This window comes from Hypomesus transpacificus, chromosome 10 (genome assembly GCF_021917145.1).
Source record: "Hypomesus transpacificus isolate Combined female chromosome 10, fHypTra1, whole genome shotgun sequence".
NCBI lineage: Eukaryota > Metazoa > Chordata > Actinopteri > Osmeriformes > Osmeridae > Hypomesus > Hypomesus transpacificus.
This window is the reverse complement of record NC_061069.1, coordinates 13150534-13172412: the sequence shown is the minus strand read 5'-3', so window position 1 is coordinate 13172412 and position 21879 is coordinate 13150534. Positions and strand designations below refer to the sequence as shown.

The window sequence follows — 21879 nt, the reverse complement described above, 5'->3', positions numbered from 1 at the left end:
TCGCTAGTATAAGCTATAAGCTGTTTAATTCATCGTCTAGTCAATATGATAGTTTTTCTATACATTGTTTTTTTTTAAAGATCAAAATAGGGCCTACTACATTACAGTACGCAAAAATAAATAAAAACAAATTACAAGTAAAAGGCTTATATAAACACAAATTAAGCATAATTAAAGCAAAACTGTAAAATTGATGCCCCCCATGGCAAAATATTTGTCGATGAATGGCTTAGGCTTAGCCTAGACAATAATAAAGATAGACGAGTCATAAAGACTGACATAAGTCTTTGAGAAAGCTGTACAAGAATTGACTGAAGTAGGCTAAATAGCTTACTGATAACAGATCAATTAGACTAAGGCTATTACTAGGTAATATAGGTATATTTACTATATCGGTCCACTGGTTACAGATTTCATAGTTATTTATAGGGATAAAAACCGTATAGGCGACTATAACAAGACAGTTTAGTTAGGTTCTGGGTTAGTCCTGAAATGACGTCTGCTGCTTCCAACTCTAGATTAAAGTACATTATCTACAACTGGGCTATAGGCAGATTTTCACGCGATCTCGGCTCTTTCCCTAAAAAGGATCTCCGATTATTAATGAACTCCATACTTGCCTCAAGTCTACAATTTACTTATAACACTATATTTTTAGGGATTAGGGGATTTTCCATTAATTCTAACCGTTATCGGCGCTGTGACAAAATACAAATCATTTCAGTTAGTTTCCATTCGATATCAGTGAGTGAATGCAGAAGAATTTTCAAAAAAAAGTGTTACGCAAACGGTTCCAATGTGCGTAACACGTTTTTTCCTTTCACTCAGCCTACAGGCTATATAAACCGGAGAAGGCGCTGAACAGTTCAGATTCATCTGGACAGAGAACAAGACAGCGTCCTGACGCCTAACTAGACACAACTTAAAAGCCTGATTTCAGGAATGAAAAAAGTAGCGTGCATTATTTTGCTCTTCAATTTAGGGTTCTATTTCTGCGAAGGAGGTATGTATATTCACTTAAACTGCATTTAAACTGCATCATGCGATTTACTTTTAACTCACCGTGATATCCTAGAGAAACCTAACTATATTGGAACTTTATTGCTCCAATTGATCTCATCTCGGAGTTTTTTGAAACCCTAAACGATCGCTCTGATCGGCAAAATCTTTCTGAATGAGACCCCTCTGTGGTAAACAGCTGGATTCTATATGACACCTGTGTTCCAAACAGTTATGTTGTCTTGAATCGTTCGATACTGAAACGATTTCATTCAGGGTGTTAGAGGAGCCAAAAATAGATTACATTTATTGAATTGTTCTTAAAAATCTAACCTCTCGCCAACCTGTGCGCTGCAGCGGACCCGTGCTGCGCCCAGCCATGCCAGAACAGAGGCTTCTGCACATCGCAAGGATTCACCGACTACGAATGCGACTGCACGAGAACCGGCTACTACGGACGCAACTGTTCAACGCGTAAGTCCACCAATCATCCGTCTTTACCCGAAAACTGTCTTAAACCTGTTCAGGTATAGCTCAGTGGTAGTCATCGACTGTAGACAAAGGTTCAAATCCCCCCTGTGCCTCGGTATAGATAAAACGATCTTCTAAGTGAGTGTTATTATGACCCCAGTTGTAGTGAATGTCCTGTCTCTGGTGTGCTGGTCTCTCCAGCTGTAGTGAATGTCCTTTCTCTGGTGTGCTGGTCTCTCCAGCTGTAGTGAATGTCCTTTCTCTGGTGTGCTGGTCTCTCCAGCTGTAGTGAATGTCCTTTCTCTGGTGTGCTGGTCTCTCCAGCTGTAGTGAATGTCCTGTCTCCGCTGTGTCTCCCCAGCTGAGCTCCTGACCTGGGTGAGGACCCTGCTGAAGCCCAGTCCCAACACCATGCACCACATCCTCACTCACTACAGGCCTGTCTGGGACTTCATCAACAGGGCCTCCTTCATCCGCAACGCCATCATGAGCTACGTCTTGACCTGTGAGTATCTGGAGGTGGTTTCCTCCTGAACACTGCTCCATCATCTGCTCCGTCAGCACCAACCATGTCTGCTGCTGACTCATGCTGCTGCTCATCCTCCAGACTGGTACTGACTGTCTTCTCCTCCTCCAGCTCGCTCTCACCTGGTGGACAGCCCCCCCACCTATAACTCAGACTATGGTTACCTGAGCTGGGAGTCGTACTCTAATCTGAGCTACTACACCCGCACCCTGCCTCCTGTGCCTCATGACTGCCCCACACCCATGGGCACTGCAGGTAAGCCCCCTGCACCTCCATCCACCTAGCCCTCCACACCTCCATCCACCCAGCCCTCCACACCTCCATCCACCTAGCCCTCCACACCTCCATCCACCTAGCCCTCCACACCTCCATCCACCTAGCCCTCCACACCTCCATCCACCCAGCCCTCCACACCTCCATCCACCCAGCCCTCCACACCTCCATCCACCCAGCCCTCCACACCTCCATCCACCTAGCCCTCCACACCTCCATCCGCCTAGCCCTCCGCACCTCCATCCACCCAGCCCTCCACACCTCCATCCACCTAGCCCTCCACACCTCCATCCACCTAGCCCTCCACACCTCCATCCACCTAGCCCTCCGCACCTCCATCCACCTAGCCCTCCACACCTCCATCCACCCAGCCCTCCACACCTCCATCCACCTAGCCCTCCACACCTCCATCCACCTAGCCCTCCACACCTCCATCACTCCTCTATCCCTCCAGCAATCTATCCATCATTCCTTCTACCAAGAAACTCAATCTGATGGAACGGTTCTGTTTGGTTCTCATGTTTTGAGCTCTGAGAGTTCTCCCAAGCCTGAGACCAGCGACAGAGGGGTTTCAGCTCCAGGAAACACTGTCACCTTTTATTACCACATATATATGCGTCAAAGGAACAGCTTTACAGTGCCGTAGTTAAACCAGTTCTTATAACAGCTAGTTGTTGTTGTGACTGAGTTAAAGGACCCTAGTTACGACCCCGGCAACACCGTGAGCGAATGTGACAGCCCTCCTGACCTCGGCAGGAATGTTTCCTCTCATCTCACCCTGGTTCTCGGTTCCCACAGGGAGGAAGGTTCTCCCGGAGGCTAAAGACGTGGTGGAACGTGTTCTGCTCAGGAGGAAGTTCACTCCAGACCCTCAGGGCTCCAACCTTATGTTCGCGTTCTTTGCCCAACATTTCACTCATCAGTTCTTCAAGACGGACTTCAAGAAGGGGCCGGGGTTCACCAAGGCTGGGGGACACGGGGTGAGGCCCTCCGACACACACACACACACACTCACACACACACTTACTCCTGTGTTTGTTCATGTACCTTTTTTGTTTTTGTGCATTTGTTTATTATTTATTTTACACTAACTTGTGCGTGTGTGTGTTTTAGGTGGATCTGCATCACATTTATGGAGACACTCTGGAGAGACAGCACAAACTCAGACTATTCAAGGATGGGAAGCTGAAATACCAGGTGAGCTGCTACACACAGACACACACACTCACACACGCACCACACACACAGAGACGCACACACACACATGCACCACACACTCACACACACACGTGTCATACATACACAAACACACCTCTGACCCATAAGTGTGTGTGTGTGCAGGTGCTGGAGGGAGAGGTGTACCCCCCCACAGTGAGAGATGTGGGCGTGTACATGCATTACCCCCCCTACGTGCCAGAAGAGCACCGATTCGCTGTCGGCCACGAGGTGTTCGGATTGGTTCCTGGCCTGATGATGTATGCCACGCTGTGGCTGAGGGAACACAACCGTGTGTGTGACATCATGAGGGCGGAGCATCCAGACTGGGACGACGAGAGGCTCTTCCAGACCTCCAGACTCATCCTGACTGGTCAGTCCCTGCTCCGTGTGTGAAGCCCATAGGTCGGGATGTGTGTTGCCAACGGCAATGGGGAGAACTATGTTTGGATGTTGACTCGTCTCTGTCAGTTCTAACGAGAATGTTATTTCCCTCTCCTCTCCTCCCAACCCCTCTCCTCCCCACCTCCTCCCCTCTCTCCTCCCCTCCCCTCTCCTCCCCTCCTCCTCCCCTCTCTCCTCCCAACCCCTCTCCTCCCCTCCTCTCTCCTCACCCTCTCTAGGCCAGACCATTAAGATCGTGATAGAGGACTACGTCCAGCAGCTAAGTGGGTATAACTTCCAGCTGAGGTTCGATCCAGAGCTGCTGTTCACCCAGAGGTTCCAGTACCAGAACCGGATCTCTGCAGAGTTCAACACCCTGTACCACTGGCACCCTCTGATGCCTGTGGACTTCAGGATCCAAGAGCAGACCTACTCCTACCAGCAGTTTGTGTTCAACACCACCCTGGTGCCCCTGCACGGCATCACTGGCCTGGTGGAGGCCTTCACCAACCAGGTGGCAGGACGGGTACGTACAGGGGCAGGATGGGAAGTGTAATCCTGGGGGAGGACGTGTAGTGTAGTCCTGGGTATTGAGGAGGATGATTGGTTGATCAATCTGGGTTTGATGCTAACGGGGTATTGTGATTGGCTCCCAGGTGTCAGGAGGGCGTAACGTTCCTCCCAGCATGGTGGGCGTGGCCAGCAAGGCTCTGGAGCACGGCAGAGAGATGAGGTACCAGTCCCTTAACGCCTACAGGAGGCGCTTCAACATGAGGCCCTACTCCTCCTTCACTGACCTCACTGGTAAGACCCCCTCGCACAGGATCAGTACTACACCTGTTGTTATTATTATTATCACTTAACATTAACCTGACACACATACACACCATTGTTAACCTGACAGTGACATGACAGAATATCAGTAGCATGCACTAGACATCTCAATAGCTGGCAGATATTACCCATATCTGAGTAACTACGGAGAGGGCGGAGAGGAGAGGAGGGGAGGGAGGGAGGGAGGGAGGGAGGGAGGGAGGGAGGGAGGGAGGGAGGGAGGGAGGGAAGGAGGGAGGGAGGGAGGGAGGGAGGGAGGGAAGGAGGGAGGGAGGGAGGGAGAGAGGGAGGGGCTCTCTGACAGTAATTCTTTAATTAGAGTGTTCACCTGTAATCCTAAACCCAATTCACATTCATGGATAGACACAATACACATACACACACGACATCTGACGACAACATGTCTGAACAAAAACTGTAAACAGTGTTTTTGCGTGTGTGTGTGTGATCTGGTATTATGACTCACAGCAGGTGGGGGAACCACAACACCTGTATGGACATGTGTGTGTTTTCCAGAGGAGATGTAAATGTATAAACCTGCATTTTCACTGCTAACCTTTCCTTGCGGTTGCCTTAGGTGACAGCGAGCTGGCGTCCGAGCTGGAGGATCTCTATGGCGACGTGGAGGGGGTGGAGCTCTACCCCGGCCTGCTGGTGGAGAAGCCACGCCCCGGGGCGGTGTTTGGGGAGACCATCGTGGAGATGGGCGCCCCCTTCTCCCTGAAAGGCCTCATGGGTAATCCCATCTGCTCGCCTGAGTACTGGAAGCCCAGCACCTTCGGCGGCCATGTTGGCTTCTCCCTCGTGAACTCGGCCTCCCTGGAGAAGCTGGTGTGTGAGAACATCAAGGGTCCTTGCCCGCGGGTGTCCTTCCGGGTGCCTGAGAGGCTGAGGCAGGCTGAGGCGTCCCTCCAGGACGCCGGCAGGACCCAGGGGGTCAGCATCACCCCCACGCTGGCCATGAAGGATCCCAGCTCAGAACTGTGACCTGGCAGGAAGTAGTTAGACACAGGTTGTGTCTGTAACCAAGGAGACCATTTACAACTGATGATAAGCAGCATTAATTGGTTATAACTGAACAGAGATAGCTAACTTAAACAAGCAACAACTGATGAGTGTTTCCAATTTTGTTTTAATTTATTATTTAATTTATTTATTGTGATGATTTATTAATAGTTTTTGTAATTGTTGATTGAACTGTTAAAACTTGACTAATAAGAGAGAGAGAGAGTGAAAGAGACAGAGAGAGTGAGTTAGAGTAAGAGACAGTATGTGTGAGAGATACAGAGAGTGTGAGTGAGAGAGTGAGAGAAAGAGAGAGAGAGAGTGAGTGAGTGAGAGACAGAGAGAGAGAAAGAGAGAGATCTCTCTGTTGACGGTGGTCGTGTGACTAGACCCACAACTCCTTCCTGGACCAGTATGGGGTTGGGTGTGGCTCAGTGGTAGAGCAGGTGACTGCAGATCAAGACAGTAGTCGCTTTAGATTAAACCTCTACCAAACAAACAAGTTAATATGATAATTTCTTACTAAAAGCAGGATCTTGACTCTCAGCGGGTCTGTCTGTCTAAAGATGCTTTCATCTTCTTACAAGTGTTACCTGAATGTTGTCACTGTTTTTATTTATGAAGTCCCAGCACTGTGGAGCTCAGCATGGGCCTGTGTGCTCTAACTAGAGCTAACCCTAACTAGAGCTAACCCTAACTAGAGCTAACCCTAACTAGAGCTAACCCTAACTAGAGCTAACCCTAACTAGAGCTAACCCTAACTAGAGCTAACCCTAACTAGAGTAATGATTGAATCTTAACACTTTAGATATGGAGCTGGACACTTACATATTGTTTAGCATTTTATTATTAGACTTTATTTTAATTTATAATTTTTAATCTGTATATGTTTATTGTTTGCACCTTCTTGACACAGTAAATTCCGTGTTTGTGTAAACTTACATGGCAATAAAACCAGATTCTGGTAGACCTGTAGGTTTTTAGACTGGAGGAGGGATGGATAGCTCTCTGTCATCACCTGTTCATTTGTGTCAATGCATTCTCAGGCAAAGAGCTTTCTGCAGTGGAAGCATACCTCCAAAGATGAATGTTTACATGATCTAATAAATATTAAATAGTCATACTGAAATTGTTTTGATTTATTTATTTGGTGTGGCTGAACCGAAGTGAAACTTTACTCTACTCTGCTCTTCTCAGCTCTGCTCTACTGGACTATACTATACTGTACTCTATTCTACTGTGCTATACCCTACTCTGCTCTACTTTACTGTGTTTTTGCACAGTAAAGAGGTAGAGATTAATGTGGCTGTAGAGAAACGCTGGTTCCTGGCAGATAGTTCATGTCTGACATCAAACTTTCCTGGAAAAAGGGAGAGGAAGGGGGAGTAGGAGGAGAGGGGGGAGGAGAGGGAAGTGTTCAGGCAGGGGAAGAGGGGAGGTGAGGGCGATGAGAGGGGAGGTGGTGAGGGGGAGGAGAGGGGAGGTGGTGAGGGGGAGGAGAGGGGGAGGGGGAGGAGAGGGGGAGGTGGTGAGGGGGAGGAGAGGGGAGGAGAGGGGGAGGGGAGGGGGAGGAGAGGGGAGGTGGGGAGGTGAGGGGTAGGAGAGGGGAGGAGGAAAGGAGAGGGGAGGAGAGGGGAGGAGAGGGGAGGAGAGGGGAGGGGGAGGAGAGGGGAGGTGGGGAGGTGAGGGGTAGGAGAGGGGAGGAGGAAAGGAGAGGGGAGGAGAGGGGAGGAGAGGGGAGGAGAGGGGGGGAGGAGAGGGGGGAGGAGAGGGGGGAGGTGAGGGGAGGTTTCGGTCTTTCCTGAGTCAACAGCCTGGTGCCAGGCAGAGATGTGTGAACTCACTCTGGGGACGCCTGCTAGGTGTGTGTGAGTTTGTGTGTGTGTGTGGGTGGGCGGAAAGGGTGTGTGTGTGTATGTGTGAGTGGGTGGTCAGAGATGGTAAAAGTACACACATCCGTCAGTCAAGTACAACTACAGATACTCATGTTTAAAAAGACTGGTAAAAGTTGGAAGTTTTGAGTTCTGATTTTTTTCACTTAATTTAAATGAAAGAAGTGTACTACTACCTGTTTTAGTGTCACGCTGGTAAATGGACCTCAAATCATATTAATTCATAATTACAAAAAGATGCTATAGACAGCCTGCGCATTCGCCAGGAGTCCTTTTTGACACAGACAATACTGAACCTCTCCCTCGTGGGTGATCAGGACGGGTTCTATCATCAGCCACGTCCACATCACTGACTCCCTTCTCATCCAGAATAGTCCACATCACTGACTCCCTTCTCATCCAGAATAGTCCACATCACTGACTCCCTTCTCATCCAGAATAGTCCACATCACTGACTCCCTTCTCATCCAGAATAGTCCACATCACTGACTCCCTTCTCATCCAGAATAGTCCACATCACTGACTCCCTTCTCATCCAGAATAGTCCACATCACTGACTCCCTTCTCATCCAGAATAGTCCACATCACTGACTCCCTTCTCATCCAGAATAGTCCACATCACTGACTCCCTTCTCATCCAGAATAGTCCACATCACTGACTCCCTTCTCATCCAGAATAGTCCACATCACTGACTCCCTTCTCATCCAGAATAGTCCACATCACTGACTCCCTTCTCATCCAGAATAGTCCACATCACTGACTCCCTTCTCATCCAGAATAGTCCACATCACTGACTCCCTTCTCATCCAGAATAGTCCACATCACTGACTCCCTTCTCATCCAGAATATCTCTTTCTTTATAAACTTTTTGATAAACTCTTTTGAGAAAATTATTTTCAACCTTTCAAAAAAATCATTTCCAAGTTTGTTTGTACCTTTTTATCACACGACACAAAAAAGAAAAAGTAGGAGCATTATTTTAAACCTTTCAAAAAAAACAATTTTTACCTATTTGATTATTTTTCCAACCTTTCAAAAAAGGTTGGGGGTGGTTAGGGTGTGTGTGTGGTGGGTGGTAACTTAAGTTTAAGTAAATAAGTATGGGCTCTGACATATACTTAAGTATGTGAAGTTGTGTCCTTGGGCAAGGCACTTCACCCTACTTGCCTCGGGGGGAATGTCCCTGTACTTACTGTAAATCGCTCTGGATAAAAGCGTCTGCTAAATGACTAAATGTAAGTAAAAAGTAGCCATTACCTGTTTTAGTGGCATGCTGGTAATAGAACTCGAATCATATTAATACAAAAACATTATAGACATGCAGAGCATTTGCCAGGAATCCTTTTTTTCACACTGAGGATGGTGGGATGAAGGGGGGATGCAGTCTGTGTTTCTGTGGTGCTGTTTCAGCTGCTCTGGGAAAGCTGCCCAAACTGGTATTACAGAGAGAAAAGGAAGATAAACATTCACTGGAATGTGAACTAAAAACACACAACAATACAGGAGGAGAGGAGGAGGAGAGAAGGAGGAGGAGAGAGAGAGGAGAGGAGGAGGAGAGAGGGAGGAGAGAGGGAGAGAGGAGAGAGAGAGGGAGGAAGAGAGAGAGTAGGAGGAGAGAGGAAGAGAGAGGGAGGAGGAGAGAGGGAGGAGGAGAGAGGGAGGAGGAGAGAGGGAGGAGGAGAGAGAAAGGAGGAGAGAGAGAGAGGAAGAGAGAGAGAGGAAGAGAGAGGAGGAGGAGAGAGGGAGGAGGAGAGAGGGAGAGAGGAAAAGAGAGAGGAAGAGAGAGGAGTGTGTATACATGAGGATGTACATATGAGTGTGTTTATATGAGTGTGTGTATATGAGTGTGTGTATATGAGTGTGTATATATGAGTGCGTTGACTGTGTTTACGTGAGTGTAGGTGTGTAGCTGACATCTTATCTCCCCATCTGACTTCCTGCAGTCCTGACAATACAGGCCCCATGTGGCAGCCAATCAGAGGCCAGTTTGTTACCATAACATTCCCCCAGGTAACCAAGTACACACCAAGAAATGTGTGTGAGAGAGAGAGAGACTGAGAAAGAAAGATAAACACAAATGCATGTTGAAACCACACACACACACACACACAACTGGATGACCTCACCAGGTGACAGCACAGGTGACAGAGCTGGTGACAGCATGACAGCATGCTGTGACTGAACTCAGGGAGGGACAGGTAGCTGAAAACCTGTCACACACCTGGGAGGCACCTGGTGAACTCATGTGTCTACTGTGTGTGTGTGTCTGTCTACCTGTGTGTGTGTGTGTGTGTGTGTGTGCTATCACTCCTCCTCTGTCTGATATTGTTACACTTGACTTGTTGCCACAACGTGGTCAGTCTGCACTGTCTGGTAATAACAATGTGTTTTCTGACTCTGAAACACTGTCACAACTATGAACTTCTGATCCTTGATCTTCTGCTGTACTTTCTACATGCTTTACTTCTACATCAGTTTGGATAAACGCTGAAAGAATAAGAAGTGAACGTAGATAGCCAAGTACACTGTTGATGTGCAGATGACATAAACCTGATCTTCCTCCCTCCCTTTTACATAGTCTGAAGACACAACAGCTGTTAATCGATCCGAGGGAACGTTAAGAACGTACTTGCGTTCTTCAGAAGCGAGCCAAGGGTCTTACGAGAACGGTCTTGCAAAACCGCGAGGCCGGAGAACGTTTGGAGATGCGTGTTCTTGCAATGACTTCTGGGAAATCAGATGTGGTCTTGCTGACCAAGTCACCATCCTGCATCCTTGATAAAAGGGGCGGATCAAGAACACTTCCGTGTTCACTTTGTGTTCTTTGGATTGGAACCGTACTTTGGCAATGTAAGATGACGTCAATCGAAGAATACAAGAACGGAAAAAACGTGGATTCATAAACAGCCAATGATCCTAGTGGTAAAGAGGATCACAATACATATGATGTCATTTCCTGTTTGTTTCCGTTCCATTTCTGTTTGTTCACAACAGAGTTAATGATGGAGGAGGTAATAAATAAACTGAAATGTAAGCTAACCGTTCATACAAATGAATACAAATTCACTTCAAGAAGGAACGTCACTTGTTCCAAGATGAAATCTGCGTTTATTTCCTCTGTGATGCATTCCTGGACAGTGATGTCACAAATGGGTTACGGTTATTCACCCAGACAAAAGTCTAGAAGATTCTTTGTTGACGTTGTTGAGAAATTAACACACTCCTACAAAAGCCGTTTAATTCCCTGTGTTCCTGTTCATCCTGTCCTGTCTCAAGAGAAACAATGCCATTCTCAGAAACAACTTTCACAGGTCTCGACAACCTGTGACAGCCTTGTGTGTTCTCTGTGTGTGTGTGTGTGTTCTCTGTGTGTGTGTGTGTGTGTGTGTGTGTGTGATAATGGCTGCTCCTGATGCAACACGTCTCCGGCCCAGACAGATCCCCTTCCATCACCCTACCCTGGAGCTCTGCTTTCTAGTAACTGAGATCGCCGTCTCTCACCAGGAACCACAGAGACCTGGAGCTGGGTTTGGCCCAGCCAGAGGTACGACAAGGGGCTTGAAGAGACTTCAGCCAACCCACACCAGAGCAGTTCTTGTGGTTCTAAGTAATCAGGTAATCTGGTGTGGTCTGGCTTAGTGTGGTCTGGTGTGGTGTGGTTAAGTGTGGTCTGGTCTGGTGTGGTGTGGTTAAGTGTGGTCTGGTCTGGTGTGGTTAAGTGTGGTCTGGTCTGGTGTGGTTAAGTGTGGTCTGGTCTGGTGTGGTGTGGTTAAGTGTGGTCTGGTCTGGTGTGGTGTGGTTAAGTGTGGACTGGTCTGGTGTGGTGTGGTTAAGTGTGGTCTGGTCTGGTGTGGTCTGAATCAGAATCAACTTTACTAGCCATGTAGGAATGACAATGACTGCGTCAGGAAGGTGCATACCATAAACATATAAGAATCTTAAATACAAAAAGTAAAAAAATTACCACATTACAATTGCTTTGCTCAACAAGGAGCTTGTGCTCTTCCTATGCAGACACACAGTGCATGTTCAGACTGGTCCTCAGGGCTCGACAACAACGCTGGCCCGATGGCCCGGGGCCAGTAAAAAGTAACGTCTGGACAGTTAAACTAGCAACTCACTGGCCTGATCAGACCACTGCAAAGCATTGATTGGAAGAAAAAAATGGCATTGTACAACTTAACATCCTGCATGTTTTGCAATCTGCTAAATGCATAAATAACTGCAGCTCGTGGGGCGCACCGTTGGCCAATCAAGAGTTGAGTAGTGAGTGACTGGGGGGGATGTCCCTGTACTTACTGTAATTCGCTCTGGATAAGAGCGTCTGCTAAATGACTAAATGTAAATGACTGAGTGGTTGTCAAATTGTAATTCTCTAATCTCCAGGATGTGTTTAATAAATGGATAAACATGTTAACAGAATAACATAATTTACAAGTCTTTGGTTTTGTTGTAACAATGATCAATTACAACTTTTGGAGGGGGGGCCAGGAAAAATTGTCTTGGGGCCATTAAGTTTCAAACCCACTAAATGTTAACGTTGAGCCCTGCAGTCCTGCCAGCCTGGAACGCCCCCTAGTGGCCCAACTCTGACCTTACAGGGCAGGGTGGTGAAGGAGGGAGGGAGGAGGGTAGGAGGTAGGCGGGAGAAGTTAGAGGGGGAGGAGAGGAAGAGGGGGGGGGGGGGGTGAAGGAGAGGGGGATGAGAAGAGGAGGGAGGGGGAAAGGAAATAAGGGAGTCTTCTTCTCAAGTTATAAATCAAGCAGACTCCTGGGGGCCCTGTGTTGAAAGCTGGAACATTCCTGGTCTTTGTATGATGCCTGGGCAGACTGGACCATGAGGTCAGAGACAGGGGGGTTTATCATTTCCTGTTTCCACTGTGCAGAGAAGATCTCTCTTTAGTAACACCATTACCAAACATCTCTCTCTCTCTCTACCTCTCTCTCTCCCTCCCCCCCTCCTCCTCTCTCTCTCTGTGTGAAGATGTTGAGGCATGAGAGGAGATGAGCTGAGTCATGAAAACAGAGGGAGATTCCTCTACCGACTGCGTGTTTCTACTTGAATCTGCAGACTTCTATTTCGCAAGAATAATGGTTTAATAAGTGCTGCTTAAACCGGTTAGGGGGTGAGGCAGGAAGGGAGAGACGGAAGGGAGGGAGGCTGAGGGAAGGGTGAAGGGAGGGTGAGGGGAGGGTGAGGGCAGGGTGAGGGGAGGGTGAGGGGAGGGTGAGGGGAGACTGAGGGAAGGGTGAGGGGAGGGTGAGGGGAGGCTGAGGGAGACTGAGGGAAGGGTGAGGGGAGGGTGAGGGGAGGGTGAGGGGAGGCTGAGGGAGACTGAGGGAAGGGTGAGGGGAGGGTGAGGGGAGGGTGAGGGGAGGGTGAGGGTAGAAGGAAAAGTGAGGTTACGGGCAGAGAAAAAAAAAACACTTAGAGAAGGTAGAATCTAGAAGATTCTGTGTTAAATGTTAAATAATAAACTCCCACACTTCCCGAGGCCTTGAGAGAGACTCATGAGAAATGTCTGGGAGCTAGTTGGCTGACTACTAATCCTATTATGGATTATGATTGGACGTCACAATATGACGAGTCTAGGAGTAATAATGATGACGATGATGAAGATTAGACCCTCCTGTTCTCCCGTCCTGGCCTCCCTCAGCTGGTCACTTCCCCTCACCAAGCCACCGGACAGACGGACAAACTTGACAGCATAGACCAGAAACAGCCAGACAAACAGACAGTCACAAAGACAGACAGGCTGACCACAAACACAGACCACTAACAGACAGACCAGAAGCAGACACGTCAGGGACAGACTGGTTGCAGACGTTCTCCAGACTAACAGCCTCACAGGTAAGATCAGTCTCCTACATCTTCCTTCATGTTGTCATGTTCAACTGACCCAGATCAAATTAGCACCTTAATATACACTGTGTTTTGGGCAAATAGTACACGCGACCTATACAATCCCATTTGAATGGTATATTTCCTTACCTACATACTCTGAGCCCCAAAGTAACCACATCTTAGCCTCTATGCATGGCACAACAATCATCATATTTGAGCTGCATTGAAGAACAGTGGAGAAACACTGAGATGCTAAGTGAGTGACAGGGCCGGTGGGACAGGGCCGGTGGGACAGGGCCGGTGGGACAGGGCCGGTGGGACAGGGCAGGTGGGACAGGGCCGGTGGGACAGGGCCGGTGGGACAGGGCCGGTGGGACATGTACGTTAGATACTGGGACGTGTTACTAGAAAGCTACTCAGTACCGTCTATACTGCCATCTGTGCACACACACACACACACACAAACTCAGTCAGATTAGGCTGATGTACAGGGCTGAGCGGACAGGCCAATAAAATTGACCGAGCGAGGTAGAAAGAGAGAGACGTAGAGAGAGAGAGGTAGAGAGAGACCGAGACACAGAGAGAGAGAGAGTGGGGGGAGGGGGTGTAACAGTAAGGATTATAGAGGTTTATATGACTGACGTGGTTGGTTCTGAGACAGGCTTCATTACCAAACACACACATTCAGCACACACACTCACACACTTAGCGCACACACGCACACAAACAAACACAGCACTGACATGATATTGTCAAACACACACGCCAATCCCAGGAAAGGGCCTGTGCTATATGCAGTTCCTATGCAGTGATCCATGTAGGTCATCTGACTGTACTGCAGCATTAGTGTCAGGGTGAGGGGGCGGGGCCAGCTAGTTATTACAGGTGAAAATTAAGGCCAGTTCTCACAACATCCAACAAACAACACTAAACACTTCTAACATTCTACTGTGGACTGCTGGGTTTAAAATGTTTGGTAAGATCACTTATTTACAAACTCCCAACAAATAAAACAGGGATTTCACACCAAACGAACACAACACAGCCACTGTCGACTGCAGCTGCGTCTTTGGGCAGTGGGATCTGGCCTGTGTGCATGATATTCAGACGACTATGGAAGATTTGAGAATATGAATGTCTCTGAGACGTTCCTCGAGGTACATTAGTACACCACGACGCACGCAGTGGACTGTGTTTGTGTCCTCACCTCGTTTCACCACGACGCACGCAGTGGACTGTGTTTGTGTCCTCACCTCGTTTCTCTTCTTGAAGGTCCAAGATGTCCGGCAGTCCCACTGAGGAGCAGGAGGCATCTGGGGTGAAGACAGGTACAGGGGTGTGTGTGTCTGTCTGTGTGTGTGTCTGTGTGTGTGTCTGTGTCTGGGTGTGTCTGTCTGTGTGTGTGTCTCTGTGTGTGTTTGTGTCTGCGTGTATGAGAATCCAGTTAATGTTTTAATGGTGTTTATGTTGTGTGTCTTTCCGTGTGTGTGCAGGCCCTAAGGGAGTGATAAACGACTGGCGCAGGTTCAAGCTGGACAGTGTGGACCAGACGCTGCCCCCCAGTAAGAGAGAGCTGCTGAGGCAGATGTCCAGCCCCCAGACCGACGACCTCAAGGACAAACTCAACCGCAAGGTACTGGACCACATCTCAACCACAACATGCCAAACACAGGAATTAACACAACATGCCAAACACACGAGCTAGCAAAGCACTATGCCGCATCTTCAATCTCTCCATCTCCTCTCCTCTAACCCTCCTCTCTCTTTCCTCCCCCCCCCCTCCTTCTCTCCTACCCACCTCTTCCTCTCTCCCCCCCCGTCCTCTCTACCCCCCCTCCTCCTCCTCTCCCCCCCCCCACTCCTCCCCTCCTCTCTCCCCCCCCCTCCTCTCTCCCCCCCCCCTCCTCCTCTCCCTCCTCCCATCCCCCTACCCCTACCCCCCCCTCCTCTCCCCCACTCCTCTCCCCCCCACTCCTCCCCCCCCCCCCCCTCCTCCTCACCCCCCCAGATGAGTGCTCAGGAGTATGAGTTGATCCAGGAGGAGGATGAGCACTGCCTGCGGCGCTACAGGAAGCAGTGCATGCAGGACATGCACGAGCGCCTCAGCTTCGGGCCCAAGTTCGACACGGTCCATGAGCTGGAAAGCGGCGACGCCTTTCTGGAGGTGATAGAGAAGGAGCACCGCCTCACCCTGGTCATAGTCCAGATCTACGCCCACGGCGTCCCAGGCTGCGAGGAGCTCAACTCCTGCCTGGACTGCCTGGCCACAGAGTACCCCAGCGTCAAGTTCTGCCGCATCACGGCTGTTGCCACGGGCGCCGGCGAGCGTTTCCCTGAAGACGTGCTGCCCACCCTGCTGGTGTACAAGGCCGGCGAGTTGCTAGGCAACTTCGTGGCGGTGACGAAGCACCTGAACGAGGAGTTCTTTGCCACGGACGTGGAGGCCTTCCTGAACGAGTACGGCCTGCTGCCAGACAAGGAGCTCACCTGCCCTGACGAGGAGGAGGAGGGGGGCGGGGCCCAGGTCGAGTAGGACACACACACACCAAGTACACACACACACCAAGTACACACACACACACCAAGTACACACACACACACCAAGTACACACACACACACCAAGTACAGACACACACCAAGTACAGACACACACACACCAAGTACAGACACACACACACCGAGTAGTCACTGGCACAAGAGCACACAGATAGTATGCACACAAATGCTACGCAGTCAATTAAACACACACACGAAGGCTGAATAGTAACACACACACGCACGCTGAATAGTAACACACACATATAGTACAGCCAGTGCTGTGACCACGGCCACACACAGAACCAGACAGCTTCAGTCACTCACCTCTTCTCTTCTCCTCTCCTCTCCTCCCCTCCCCCCCCCCCCCCCCTCCTTTCCTCTCACCTCCTCTCCTCTCACCTCCTACTCCTACCTCCCACCTCTCCTCCCCTCCTCCTCTCATCCATCCTCGCCTCGACCTCTGACCCGTTCGCACCAGTAAACCACCCAGCCTGAACGCAATAGTTTGTCGTTTATTTAAGTCTGTTCATTAAGAATTTATGAAAATGAAAATAAAAGTCTTGTTGCTTACAGAAAGACAATTGTCAACTTTTATTCAATCAACAAACAAGTAGTGGAAGGATATCAACACACTCTGAAGGTGGAAGAGAAAGAATGTGTCCACATTCCATTAGTCACTGAGGTACAGCAGTGATGTTGCCGTGGCGAGGAGGGCGACGGCCGTTGCCATGGCGACACCTAGACAACACAGGTGTGCGAGACAGGAGGTGAGTCAGGTGAGGAGGTATGAACCGATGTGAACCAGATAACACACTGACACAGCGGTGAGTACATACCAGCGTAGTACTGTAAGGAACTCTCTTTCTGGGGGTGGTCAGGGGGCGGGGCCTGTGGGGTCATGGAGGTCGTCGGGGTCATGACATTGTGAAGATCTGCTTCCTCTGAGCTCATAGAGCAGGGCTCTGAAGAACACACACACACACACACACTTAAAGGAACTTTATGATTCATCTACCTGAGCGCCACCAACAGCATAAACGTCCTGTCTTAACTGACCAATCAGTGACCCAGTTACATCTAATCTGACCAATAAGAAATAATGTACTTATTAGACATGGGTGAATGAAAATGGATGCAATCTTTTAGGGAGTGTGTATGTGGATCAGCTGTATGTGTGTGTGATTCATTTCTACATACAATATTGACATTCCTGTGTCATTGATTGAACTGATTAAATGCCAGGTAGGTTATTGTGTGTGTGTGTGTGTGTGTGTGTGTGTGTGTGTGTGTGTGTGTGTGTGTGTGTGTGTGTGTGTCACGGCAGGTCGAGCCTGAGGCCCTGGTACACATGTCTTCATGTCTTCATGTCTTCATGTCTTCATGTCTACATGTCTTCATGTCTTCATGTCTTCATGTCTTCATGTCTTCATGTCTACATGTCTACATGTCTTCATGTCTTCATGTCTACATGTCTACATGTCTTCATGTCTTCATGTCTTCATGTCTTCATGTCTTCATGTCTACATGTCTTCATGTCTTCATGTCTTCATGTCTACATGTCTTCATGTCTTCATGTCTACATGTCTTCATGTCTTCATGTCTTCATGGCTTCATGTCTTCATGTCTTCATGTCTACATGTCTACATGTCTTCATGTCTTCATGTCTACATGTCTTCATGTCTTCATGTCTTCATGTCTTCATGTCTACATGTCTACATGTCTTCATGTCTTCATGTCTTCATGTCTTCATGTCTACATGTCTTCATGTCTTCATGTCTTCATGTCTTCATGTCTACATTCTGTACTTCCTACAGCTACTCAATACTGGGGCTTTTATGATGTCACACACACACACACAGATGCAAACACACAGCCATACAGCCTAACAAAAGCACACTTAAACACGTATACCCACGCACACACACACACGGTGTGTCACGGTGACCAACCTGATCTGACTTCCTGTGTGACCTCCAAGTCCTCCGGGGGCGTGTCCCAGTCCAGCATCTCTCTGATTCGCTCGCTCACGTCAGCCAATCCCTCGTCGGCAAACATGTAGTCGCACACACACACACCTCCGCACGGCGCCGCAGCAAACACCCTGACAGGAAGCTGCTGCTGGTCCCCTGCTAACCCTGGGGGGGGGGGGGGAGGAACACAAGCAGTGTTAGCTAGCTGTTCATGTTAGGTGACAGAGCAGTCAACACTGCCCTCTACAGGTCAGGATAACACACTACAGCTCCCAGTCCTGCCAGACACACTAGGTTACCTCGGTCGTCCCCCTCTCTACTCTGTATCTCAGTATCCTGCTCATACGTTACCTCGGTCGTCCCCCTCTCTACTTTGTATTTCAGTATCCTGTTCATACGTTACCTCGTCGCCCCCCTCTCTACTCTGTATCTCAGTATCCTGTTCATACGTTACCTCGGTCGCCCCCCTCTCTACTCTGTATCTCAGTATCCTGTTCATACGTTACCTCGGTCGTCCCCCTCTCTACTCTGTATCTCAGTATCTTGTTCATACGTTACCTCGGTCGCCCCCCTCTCTACTCTGTATCTCAGTATCTTGTTCATACGTTACCTCGGTCGCCCCCTCTCTACTCTGTATCTCAGTATCTTGTTCATACGTTACCTCGGTCGTCCCCCTCTCTACTTTGTATTTCAGTATCCTGTTCATACGTTACCTCGTCGCCCCCCTCTCTACTCTGTATCTCAGTATCTTGTTCATACGTTACCTCGGTCGCCCCCCTCTCTACTCTGTATCTCAGTATCTTGTTCATACGTTACCTCGGTCGCCCCCCTCTCTACTCTGTATCTCAGTATCTTGTTCATACGTTACCTCGGTCGCCCCCTCTCTACTCTGTATCTCAGTATCCTGTTCATACGTTACCTCGGTCGCCCCCCTCTCTACTCTGTATCTCAGTATCCTGTTCATACGTTACCTCCGTCGCCCCCCTCGCTCATCAAGTGGTCCTCCAGCAGCATCTCCACCCTGGTGGTCACCGTGGCGATGACGTCTCTCTTTATAACCTGGCAGGGACACACAGAGGTGTGTGGGTGTAGCTGTGCAGAGGTGTGTGTGTGTACCTGTGCAGAGGTGTGTGTGTGTGTGTGTGAGTGTACCTGTGCAGCCTGCCTGGCTCTGGGTTTGTTGCTGTGGAGGAAGGCTCTGCAGCTGACCACGCCCCCCAGTCTGGCCACGCCCCCACACGCCTCCACCTGGGCTGGGCCTGGCTCTGGAGGAGGGGCCGCCTGCTCACACACACACCCACACACACACACAAGTATGAACCAAAGGTAATATCACTTAAATACGGTGTCATGTAACCATGGTAACAAGAATGTAGTACCGTTTTGACCAAGATCTGGGCTCTGAAGGTCTGCTGGACGGCTTTCGTGTTTTTCTTCTACACACACACAAACACACACACACACACACTTACATATTACATATCCAAAGCAGATAAGTATGAGGTGAGGTAGGTGAGGTTGTGGTACTGACCTGCCCTCCTCCTCCTCCTCCTCCTCCCAGCTCCGAGTCATCAGACATCACTCTGCCGTTCAGCAGACACACACCTCGCTCTATCTGCTGAGCCCAGGTCTGGAGCCCTGCCTGACACACACACACACACACACACAGGTTGTGGATGCGAGTGTGGGTTTGTGCTTTTGGATGAACGTGTGTGTGTGTTCCTCAGACCTTCATGCAGCTCTCCACGTCCCCAGGAGAGTGTGTGTGCGCCAGGGGAATCAGAAGGTCCACATCCACACTACACGTCACCACGGGCCACGACACACACACGCCTGCCTGGGGCTTCCAATCAGCAGGCTTGGCTGAGCTCTGCAACAACCAATCACAAGCAGTGTGCTCAGGATCAGTCAGAGGAGGAGAGGAGAAGAGGAGGAGAGGAGGAGAGGAGGAGAGGAGGAGAGGAGGAGAGGAGGAGAGGAGGAGAGGACAGATGATGGGAGGGTAGGAGAAAAAAAGGAGATATGACAGGAGAGGTTGAACTGACCTTTGGGTCTCCTACATCAAACGTTCTACAGACCATTCTGGAGTTAAAGTGTTAAAGAATCTCTCCTAGTGTCGTGACTGACCCCTGACCCCTGACCCCTGACCCTGGAGGAAGCAGACACGTTCTGCACATGCTCTCTGGGGGTTTAGAAACCTGTGGCACTCTGAGCCTCTCCAGTGAAACATGCACTACAAATAACATTCAGTTTGATTATTATTTTAGTCATTTCTTCTACTCTACATCCCATTGGTTGTTGCCCCCCAGTGCCTACCTCGCTTTGGCCAATCAGAGTGCAGCACTGAAGGATACTTCCTAGTTGTGGAGCAGATGTGAAGTGTGACTCTGTCAGTGACATCATCCTCTGACAGGCTCCACAGACGACAGCCAGAGATGAGCTTGTCCACCGCAAACACCAGCTACACACACGTGCACAGTTGAACATGTGTATTTGCCTGTATGTGTGTGTATGTATGTATGTGTGTGTGTATGTGTGTATGTGTCTGTGTGTGTGTTTACCCGTCGGAGCGTGTTCTGCGCCTCCTTAGCCCCCTCAGGGGGGGTGAGGAGGAACACTCCCACTACAGACAGGCCCCCCGGCAACATCCTGGAGACCTGGACACACTTCCTGGTTACCACCAGCTCTGAGGTCACACACACACAACCTTTACATCTGGTCACACACTCACAGGACCGTATCCCTGGTCACCTCCAGCTATGAGGTCACACACATCCTCCTGACATCATCCCAGTATGCCAGTATGACATCATCCCAGAATGACATCATCCCAGTATGACATCATCGCAGTATGCCAGTATGACATCATCCCAGTATGCCAGTATGACATCACCCCATCCTCACCTGACGAGCGTGCTCTGACACCCACTCCACATCCGTCTCATGGTCCAATGATGTTCCAGCTGCTGTGGCGCTGGACGCTTGGCCCCGCTCCTCTCCGGTCTGGTCCCTCGGAGGGGTCCTGGCTGCCAGTACCACGTAGTCCCTCTGGGGGGCGCTCTGACGGCACACAGGGACCAGGCCAGGGTGACGCTCAGATGTGTAGTCATAAAGACAGCTCACTCGTCCAACGGCCAGATTCTGATAGATGTCTTTAACATTGACTAGTGGTGGTGCTCTGGTAGCTGAGACTGACTGATTGGACACACACACACACACACGTTGTTACCTGTCCGATCAGCAGTCCGGTCACGCTGGTCGCTCCTGCAGCTGTGAGGTTGAACAGGTACTTTTGCACTATCTCCTCCACAATGTAGCCACGCCCCATCTTCAGCTGCCTGCACTCACACAGCGGGAGAACCTTCGATCACAGGAAAAGTAACGGGGAGGGAACATTAGCACACCTGTGACAGGGAGAAGTCTGACTGTACAATACAGTAGGTCACGTGGAGATAAGTTACTGCACCGCAGAGGTAACATACGCTAAGCGTCTCATTCACATAACTCAAGTTTCAGGGTGAAAAATAAAGTAGTCTGATGGATAACTATTGGCAATTTAAAACCCTGCCATTTCACAAAGCACTCATTTTAACAGTAACCGCAGTTCCACACGCATGCAATATAATTGAGTGGTGCAGCTGTTTCAGGGAGCTAGCCAGCCACAACTGACACATCAACCAGAAAACTTTACCGACAGTTGGCTAACGGGCTATTGGAGAAGGAATAGCTAGCCGTAGACAAGGCGTTTTCAACAATAGCAGATATTTACAATTTAACACGCGTTGAAACCATAAACAAATACGTTTCATGTCCCAGTAAGGGTTGTTGTACCTGCTTGTTTGGTGAGTAGCACTTCGCTTTTGATTACGCCGTCTAGGCTATGTGTCACCTGCGCAAGACTTCGCGATATTACAAACGAGATCAG

The 21879-nt window shown here is 49.4% G+C and overlaps 3 protein-coding genes across 5 annotated transcripts; 2 read left to right on the top strand and 1 right to left on the bottom strand.

Annotated features, from left to right (window-relative positions):
- Positions 1–851: 851 nt before the first annotated feature.
- On the top strand, positions 852–5992 carry ptgs2a (prostaglandin-endoperoxide synthase 2a). Its single transcript, XM_047027389.1, has 10 exons — positions 852–1003; positions 1357–1473; positions 1832–1975; positions 2108–2251; positions 3068–3249; positions 3383–3466; positions 3611–3857; positions 4108–4394; positions 4525–4672; positions 5280–5992. The coding sequence occupies exons 1-10, from the start codon at positions 943–945 to the stop codon at positions 5687–5689; spliced, it is 1824 nt and encodes a 607-aa protein (XP_046883345.1). The 5' UTR covers positions 852–942; the 3' UTR covers positions 5690–5992.
- Positions 5993–10881: 4889 nt separating this feature from the next.
- On the top strand, positions 10882–16011 carry pdca (phosducin a). 3 transcript variants are annotated; one of them, XM_047027446.1, is made up of 4 exons: positions 10882–11144; positions 14718–14773; positions 14939–15078; positions 15454–16011. In XM_047027446.1, the coding sequence occupies exons 2-4, from the start codon at positions 14725–14727 to the stop codon at positions 15976–15978; spliced, it is 714 nt and encodes a 237-aa protein (XP_046883402.1). In that variant the 5' UTR covers positions 10882–11144; positions 14718–14724; the 3' UTR covers positions 15979–16011. The 3 variants fall into 3 exon arrangements, with proteins under 3 accessions (XP_046883402.1, XP_046883399.1, XP_046883400.1); XM_047027443.1 differs by having other exon boundaries at positions 10882–11215; XM_047027444.1 differs by lacking the exon at positions 10882–11144 and adding an exon at positions 12977–13451.
- Positions 16012–16478: 467 nt separating this feature from the next.
- On the bottom strand, positions 16479–21871 carry odr4 (odr-4 GPCR localization factor homolog). The gene is made up of 14 exons (XM_047027414.1): positions 21786–21871; positions 21184–21315; positions 20859–21014; positions 20516–20611; positions 20309–20415; positions 20000–20036; positions 19684–19824; positions 19486–19596; positions 19334–19390; positions 19107–19235; positions 18926–19013; positions 17934–18119; positions 16821–16946; positions 16479–16722 (listed from the first exon to the last, which is right to left on the bottom strand). Exons 2-14 carry the CDS (start codon positions 21280–21282, stop codon positions 16655–16657), a joined length of 1401 nt encoding a protein of 466 aa, XP_046883370.1. The 5' UTR covers positions 21283–21315; positions 21786–21871; the 3' UTR covers positions 16479–16654.
- Between the last annotated feature and the right edge of the window lie 8 nt (positions 21872–21879).